This window comes from Sphaerodactylus townsendi, linkage group LG04 (genome assembly GCF_021028975.2).
Source record: "Sphaerodactylus townsendi isolate TG3544 linkage group LG04, MPM_Stown_v2.3, whole genome shotgun sequence".
Lineage (NCBI taxonomy): Eukaryota > Metazoa > Chordata > Lepidosauria > Squamata > Sphaerodactylidae > Sphaerodactylus > Sphaerodactylus townsendi.
The window spans coordinates 151,772,628-151,781,050 of record NC_059428.1 but is presented as its reverse complement, the minus strand read 5'-3'; the positions used below and the strand labels follow the sequence as shown (position 1 = coordinate 151,781,050).

The following is an 8,423-nucleotide window of genomic DNA, read 5'->3' as shown; positions in this document are numbered from 1 at the left end:
GGCTCTCCAGATGTTCAGGAACTACAATTCCCATCAGCCCCTACCAGCATGGCCAATTGGCCATGCTGACAGAGGCTGATGGGAATTGTAGTTCCTGAACATCTGGAGAGCCGCAGGTTCCCTACCCCTGGGCTAGTCACAGTCCTCTCAGAAGTCTCTGAGCCCCACCTGCCTCACAAGGTGTCTGTTGTGGGGAGAGGAATGGAAAGGAGCTTGTAAGCTTAAGTCTCCTTACAGGAGAGAAAGGTGGGGTATAAATCCAAACCCTTCTTCTTCATCATCTGGTTACATCTGTGATTGGCTAACTCAACGTGAGACTGTCTCACTCATGCTGTGCTGGGTGGCAGGGAGTGTTTTGGGGGCAAGGACAGTAGAGCTCATGGACAGTTGCAAACATCTGAAGGTTTAGGGTCTTCCCCCTGGGCACCCAACTTGCAGCATATTTTTCAGGTCAGTAATGGCACCATAAGAGAGAAACATTTGCATTTTCTGAACTGCTTTATACTAGATCAGGCCATATTGCCCGATATTATCTATCTCAGCTCTCCTGGGAAACTGTACAAGCCGTGTGCCTGCTGTGGAGTTGTGAACCCTTCCTGGAGGATCTGGGCTCTGGCTCAGTGGTAGAGTGTCTGCTCGGCATGTAGAAGGTCACAGGTTCCATCCCTGGCATCTCCAGTGGGAAGGACCAGGTGGTTAGGTGACAGGAGAGCCTCTGCCAATCTGAGTAGGCAAAAGGGAGCTTGAGAGATCAAAGGTCTGGTTCAATATGAGGCAGATTCATGAGTGTTTATGTATTCCCAATCCAAGAACTGTTAAAAGTGGATTAGACAGATTCCTGGTCTATCAGTGGCTATTAGCCACAATGACTAAAGGGAACCTCCACTTTCCAAGGCAGTCAATCTTTGAATCACAGTGCCAGCAGCCAACATCAGGAGAGGGCCTCAGCTTCTATGGCTTGCTGCTGGACCTCTGGAGGAGCTGGTTGGCCACTGTGTGAGGCAGGATGCTGGACTAGATGGACCTTCATTGGGTCTGATCCATCAGGACTCTTCTGATGTAATAAACGTCCATGCCAGGAGGAACATCAGGAGAAGGAGGCCACCTTTATACCTTGTTGTTGGACCTCCAGAAAAACCAGTTGTGAGGCAGGATGCCGGTCTAGATGGACCCTCACTGGTCTGACCCAGCAGGTCTCTTCACACATTCTTATGATTTTTGCATATGCTCTCTTGTCTTTGCCTCCCTCTTTAAGTGCAGCAATCCAGCTTCTACGGATACACCGGGATGTTGCCCAAGCGTTACACACAGGGGGTCATGACCGGCGAGAGTGAGTACTTGTGCAGTCAAGGTGGGGTGCAGTTGCAAGGGAGGGAGGGCGGGAGGGGGTTGGCTCTTAGGGTGAGTCATTGGACTTGCCCTGGGGGCTGTTTTATACAGCTTCGCTGCTGTGTGTGACATTAAAACACATCAGTGAATCAGATGGAAGTATTTGTATTGCTTTTTGCATTGACAGAGGAGGAAATGAGGAGAGTGTAGCATGGGATAGTGGTTAAAAGCAGATGGATTCTAATCTGGAGAACCAGGTTCGATTCCCCACTCCTCCACGAGTGGCAGAAGCTTATCTGGTGAATTAGATGTGTTTCCACACTCCTACATTCCTGCTAGGTGACCTAGGGCTAGTCATAGCTCTTCGGGACTTTCTCAGCCCCACCTGCTTCACAAAGTGGCCGTTGTGGGGAGAGGAAGGGAAAGGAGGTTGTAGGCCACCTTGAGTCTCCTTACAGGAGAGAAAGGTGGGGTATAAATACAAACTGCTGCTGCTGCTACTACTACTACTACTACTCCTGCTCTTCTTATTCGTCTTCTTCTTCTTCAGCAATAGGGAAGAATATATGTTTATTTCAGCAAAGGGAGAAGGGCTGAGCTCTTTCCAGATCCTTTCCCATCAGCTTAACTATTTCTTTCTCCGCTGTAAGAGCTTGTACCGAAGGATTCACGGAGAAATGTCAAATTTCAGGTTGGCTTAGCCAAACCAGAAGAGAGAGAAAGCATGATTTCAGTGGCTATTTTAAAGGCCATTATTTTCAGGTTCTAAAAGGCATTTTGATTTTATCTGGCTCTGGTTTTCTGGGAGAAAAGCAGGTCTATGACTGTTTTAAATAAATAAGGGACTGCACCGAGGAAGAAAGGGATGATGCAAGGTTGGGGAGCCAGCTGAGGGAAGGACAGTGGGAGGGATTTACGGGGGACGGGGACAAAGAGCAGGTAAGGCCGAGATGGTTGTCTTGGATCTGCAAGTGGACAGGATTGGAAGCCAGGGTCGTGATGGAATGAAGAGTGCAATTCTGCCAATTCTTGATCTCCCATCCCCGCCCTCCCTTTCCAGGCACGGCGGGCGTGATCATCTCTCTCAGCCGCATCTTCACCAAGCTCCTGCTGTCGAACGAGAAGGAGAACACCATCATCTTTTTCTTCATCTCCATCAGCCTTGAGCTGACCTGCTTCATTCTCCACCTCCTGGTGAAACAGACACAGTTTGTGAAGTATTACACGGCACGGTCACGGGACGGGGCGCCCGAGTTCAAGGGGGCTGCAGGGGACCCCGGCACCGGGTACCGGGTCCACCACGACGTCACAGCGGAAGACGTCCGATTTGTACGTTTCCTTTCTGTGCTGCAAGAGACAGCTTGTTTTCCTTCCAAGAGCAGGGGGACGCCTTTTCTAGTAATCCTGTGAACGTTGTGGAGAGAAGGAAATTAAATTAGAAAGTGGTTGGCAGGTGGGTGGGTCCCTGTAAGTTTGGGAATTCTTGTGATTCGGGGAATTTCAGAGGCAGCGGTTATGAAAGTCCTTTTCTTGAGGCAGTGGAGAAGGCCCTCTGCCGGTTGACCTTGGTTTTGCAGGGCAGACTGAGCTAACATCAGAGGTAATTGGGCAAAATATATAATGTAAGGCACAGGATGTCCCATTTGTCTCCCGCACTTCCACCAAATAGCTCAGGGTGATCAATTTGGTTTTCTCCTCCTCCACTGTATTCTCACACCAGCCCTGCGAGGTAGTTTAGGCTGAGAAATACTGACCAGCAAAAAGTCCCCCTCTGACCTTTCATGGCTGAGACGGGAATGTGAACCCAGCTCCAGCACTCTTGACAGCATCAGCCAATATAGCAGCAAGTGCTTATTCTATCTTGAACCAGTATAAATGAAATAATGAATGAATAAATAAATAAGCATACAGAGTTACACAATCATTCCCTCTCAAGGGGACATGCTAACATTAATTATACAGACTAAAACAGCAGGCAGCAACAATTGAAAGATCTAAGCACAAGAAACCCTGGGTCAAGGTAATCTTGTGTGGCAGTCTACTCTTGTGGCTTCTAATCTGGAGAACCGGGTTTGAGTCCCCACTCCTCCACCGGAGTGGCAGAGCCTTATCTGGTTAACTGGATGTGTTTCCGCACTCCTGCATTCCTGCTGGGTGACCTTGGGCTAGTCACAGTTCCTTCAGAACTCTCTCACCTCCACCTGCCTCACAAGGTGTCTGTTGTGGGGAGAGGAGCTTGTAAGCCACCTTGAGTCTCCTTACAGGAGAGAAAGGTGGGGTATAAATCCAAACTCTTCTTCTTCTTCTCTAATGAATATGAAGGGCTTTGAAGACAAGTGCATATAAAACGTGAGCTCTTCTTGCTTCCTTCTTTCCTTCCCAGGAAAACCGACCTCGTGGGTTAGAGGGCTCCCCACCAGACACCTTCGAGCAAGAAGGATCGCTGGCTGGCAGTGGCACCTATGTGAGATTTGACGTCCCACGTCCCAAAGTGAAAAGGAGTTGGCCCACCTTCAGAGGTGAGATGACCGTGATTCTTGGGACAAGTGCCATTGGGAAGGCCTGGTTCTCTAAACTCAGGCCAGTGTAAGCATGAAACCCCTGCAAAGTAGGCTCATACGGCAAGCTGCTGGGCTAGAGCTGGTAAATATGGACACTTGCCCCACAGCTCTCAGTGAAGTCATGGCTGAGCTGAGGTGTCCTGTCGGAGCACCTTCTGACCAGGTGGGGCACCTCGTTGGGGACCCCTGCTTTAGAGTCCCAGAGAGACTGAAGCCCATCCCCAGGTACTGCCCCAAAAGCTCCAGGAATTTTCCAAGGCAGAATTGGCAACCTTAAAAACATGAGCCAGACTTCCCTTCAACAGAACACTGCGTGGTGATAGTGGTGGGGCAATTCCTACATTGTGCCACCTCAGCGGTGTCTATAGCACCCCACATGGAGATGCCCCCGCACAAACATGGTTTGGTGGTAGACACCCAAGGAGTTGCTGCAAATGTGTACATTTTATTTGGAGGACTCTGGAACGAGAAAGACGGTCTCCGTTCCTGTCCTGGAAAGGCAGGTGTCAGGTGCAAAGGATTCTGGATTTCTCTTTCTGTTTGCAAGGGGAGCGGCAACAGCTGTGCCAGAAAAACCATGAGAGCCTCCACTTTTGTGCTCCTTCCAGCGTGGTGGGTCCCTCGTAAATTCCGACATGGCTTAGGGGACTGTGTGACTTGTCTGCATGCTGCAGCCGGCCCTGCCGACCCCAGCCTGATACGCGTTTGTTGGGTGCCTTCCTGTAGATATGATGCTCCACCGCTACGTCGTTTCCCGGGTGATCTGGGCCTATATGTTATCCATAGCGATGACTTACTTCATCACACTGTGCCTCTTTCCTGGACTGGAGTCCGAAATCCGGAACTGCACCCTGGGGGAGTGGCTCCCCATCCTTATCATGGCGATCTTCAACCTCTCAGACTTTGTGGGCAAGGTAGGCCTGCCTCTGGCCATGGGGATAGAGTGCGAGAGAAATTGTGCTGTGCTCATGATTTTTGCCCGTACGGGACCGTACGCAGCGTGGCTCACTGGCTCGAGTTACCTAGAGAAATCATCTCTGCGACTGATTTTCTAATAGCTCCCAGAAGCGACTGGCCCTCACGTGTTTTTACAAGCTCTCCTGGCTACCCATGAGCTGTTGTTGTGGCCCTTAACCTTTTTTTTTTTAAAAGAAGCCCCTGTCTTGCAGTTTCTGGAAGCATCAGAGAGGTTACAGGTGCTGGGAGACCATGTTCTGTGCCCTAGATTCTGGAGAGCTGCTTGCAGTGTGCTTTGGATGGATGGTGGAAGTGGATCAGTTCTCCGCTGGAAATGCCTCTTGGCCCTTTGAAGCACCCCAATCAGAGCTGGCCTTGAGCCGCACCCCCCCCCCCCTAATCTGCACTTCCATAACAAACAGTTGTGAACTGTGAAGTTCACACCAACGAAGCAGCCTGGTGCTCTTTTTCCTCTGAGCATTACTTGCTCGATTTCCAAATCCCTCTTTTCCCACGCATGAGATGCTATCGGAGGTTTCCAAGATTTCACCAATAACTGCCCAAACCCAATAACCCAATTCACCAATAACTGGCCAAACTCTGTCAGCTTAGCGGAAGGTCCAGAAATGTTTTGTTTGGGACAGAAATTTTTCTTCTTGGGACGTCTGCAGCCAGGCTCAAGTTTTGTACTTCTCTGACACTGGCAAAGAAATGGCAGTTTTAATACCTGTGGCTTAGCAGTGCTGGATAAAGGAAAACTCCCATGTTCAGAGACAGAGAACCCCTGATTGCCCTTGCTGGGAGACAGCAGCTGGGGCGCCACTGCGGCTTTCATGCCTAACTTGTGGACTTCCTGGAAGACCCTAATTGGCTGCCCTGGGAAACAGGATGTGCATTAGATGGCTGTACCTCTGCTCCAGTGATGCTTTCTCCTGTCAGGAAGCACATGTTCTTGGGACAGCCCTGCTGCTGCTGCTGCTGCCTCAGTCCTGTCTCTCTCTCTTTTCAGATACTGGCTGCCTTGCCTTATGACTGGAGGGGGACCCACCTTCTCATCTACTCATGTCTGCGAGTCGTCTTCATCCCGCTGTTCATCATGTGCGTGTACCCAAGCGGGAAGCCCACCTTTGGCCACCCAGCCTGGCCCTGCGTCTTCTCCCTGCTCATGGGGATCACCAACGGTTACTTTGGCAGCGTCCCCATGATCCTTGCAGCAGGCAAAGTGAGCCTGGAGCAGCGGGAACTGGCAGGTCAGTGGAATGGCCCATCCAGACCCTGATAGGCTGACCTCAAGCCCTGATTGGTTGGCACAGACAGTACTAACAAGGTCTTCTTGCTGTGCTGGTATTATGTGGAGGCAGCAGATAGAGGGAGGAGCTGTGTCTTGCAGCTGGTTCTGGTGGGTGTTCCGGGCTGTGTGGCCGTGGTCTGGTAGATCTTGTTCCTAACGTTTCACCTGCATCTGTGGCTGGCGTCTTCAGAGGTGTATCCCAGAGGGAAGTCTGATACACACTGTGTGTAGTGAGAATGGAATGTTTAGTGGGGTATACATTGTCTGTGTCCCCGGGTGGGGAACCAATCAGTAAGTGCTTGGGTGGAACTTGCTGTGCAAAGGTGTGGTTGACTGCATTGTATTGTGGGTGGGGTTATCAGTCCATCACATTTACATTCCCTGCAGTAGGTTGTGTCTTCCAGGTTGCAATTCAGTTCTGGACTCTGGCCCACATTGCTATAATGTTTTAGTTCACGGGAGTGCAGTCCTGTTTCCCGTAGGAATGAGCAACCCTGCACTGAATTAAGTGGTAGATAGAAGGTTAAGTGGTAGATAGAAGGGAGCAGCAGTGGCGTAGTGACTAAAAGCAATGGCTAAGAGCAGGTGCACTCTGATCTGGAGGAACTGGGTTTGATTCCCAGCTCTGCTGCTTGAGTTGTGGAGGCTTATCTGGGGAATTCAGATTAGCCTGTGCACTCCCACACATGCCACCTGGGTGACCTTGGGCTAGTCACAGTTCTTCTGAGCTCTCTCAGCCCCACCCACTTCACAGGGTGTTTGTTGGGCAAGGAGATTGTAAGCCCCTTTGAGTCTCCTACAGGAGAGAAAGGAGGGATATAAATCCAAACTCTTCCTCTTCTTCTTCTAGATGAAAGACATGTATTGAGCAGGCACTTCTTTGGTGTTCTAAGCACCACAGCAGACTTATATTGTGAACAGCAAGAATGTGTCCCCCAGTCATGCGGATTTGTCTTAGAGATTGTCAGGAATCCGAAATCCCTGCCGAGTGCCAGTTTCCAAGGGTAGCCGTTGCAGTCTGCAGGAGAAGAGTTGGATTCCAGCCCAGTAGCATCTTAGAGGGTCTAAGCTTTTGAGAGTCAAGGGTAGGTGACGAAGGGAGCTGTGACTCTTAAAACCTTCTGTCCTGAAAATCTTGGTCTCTAAGGTAGCTGGGAGTAAGCTGAGCCACTTCAGAGGTGCTTGGCTTCTACATAGCAGCCCAGTAGCGCAGGTAATGGATGTGCCTTGGTTGATGGAGACAAAAGAACTTGAACTGGTCCATGAGGCAGCCTTTGGCTTTCTCTCCCTAACCCGTTTTCCTCATTTTCTCCAGGTAACACCATGACGGTCTCCTACATGACCGGGCTGACGCTGGGCTCCGCCGTCGCCTACTTTGCTTATAGCCTCACCAGCACGTCTCACAGCACCTGCTTCCACTCAGAAACCTACAACGGATCCATCTTGGCAGGGTACTGAACCGGGCTTCCTTTGGCCACCACAGGCAAGTGAGGGAGAAAGAGCGGGTGTGATTGGCCTTCGACCCTGTGGGACCAGTCCAAGACGTTTACGATACCGCAGATGGAGTAATCAAAATGACATCCCGTGCCCATCCATTGAATCTTAATGTTGGAAGTCCCGTCCGCCAGGAAGTTGTCCAGCATGTGCTGTGTTGGACTAACAGGAGTGACCTATGAGTTCACCAGCAGGACTTCCACCAGATTTGGCCCACAGTCCCAATCTGTCTTTCACTGCACCACCCTCAGCGGCACCCACAACGGCCTGAAGCAGCCCCTGACTTGCCCGCCTTGTGCTGTTTGGGTACCTGGCCGATCACTGGACAAATACATAATGTTATCCTCTGTCTGGCTGTTGTGGGGTTTTGGCTGTGAAAGCCTTCGACAATACATTTTCCGCCAGCCTGCCTGTGAATTTGGTGAATCATTGGAGGTTTTGGGCCTCCTGGGAAAATTGCCACAAAGCTCAGAGATGTGGCGTTGGTTGGAGGGGTTGAAAGGCTTGGTTGTTGGAGTCCTTGTTGTATGTATGTCTGCGTGCCTCGGTACAAATGGGTTGAATTAGGGAAATGGTTCTGGCCAAAATGGGGTCCTAACAATCACCAACTATCTTTAAGAGTGCAATGTCAACATTAGCCCAAATAAACTCAAAAATACACACGTTGCACTCTGGCTGTGTCTAATCTTATATATTAATCTTATATATAATTGAACAACTCAACACTTCTATTTGTATTTACATTTCCTTATTTCTCTGACAGGGTTCTTCAAAATACAGCATACGTCTTC

At 50.1% G+C, this 8,423-nt stretch overlaps 1 protein-coding gene across 6 annotated transcripts in view; it reads left to right on the top strand.

Annotated features, from left to right (window-relative positions):
- SLC29A4 (solute carrier family 29 member 4) overlaps positions 1 to 8,039 on the top strand; it is a 37,072-nt gene extending 29,033 nt beyond the window's left edge. For all 6 annotated transcript variants that reach the window (XM_048493932.1, XM_048493934.1, XM_048493933.1 and 3 more), the window contains 6 exons: positions 1,256 to 1,330; positions 2,390 to 2,658; positions 3,713 to 3,848; positions 4,617 to 4,804; positions 5,857 to 6,097; positions 7,454 to 8,039. In XM_048493932.1, coding sequence (XP_048349889.1) covers positions 1,256 to 1,330; positions 2,390 to 2,658; positions 3,713 to 3,848; positions 4,617 to 4,804; positions 5,857 to 6,097; positions 7,454 to 7,596 — 1,052 coding nt within the window. In that variant the 3' untranslated portion in view covers positions 7,597 to 8,039. The remainder of the gene's footprint in view (positions 1 to 1,255; positions 1,331 to 2,389; positions 2,659 to 3,712; positions 3,849 to 4,616; positions 4,805 to 5,856; positions 6,098 to 7,453) is intronic.
- Positions 8,040 to 8,423: the final 384 nt, after the last annotated feature.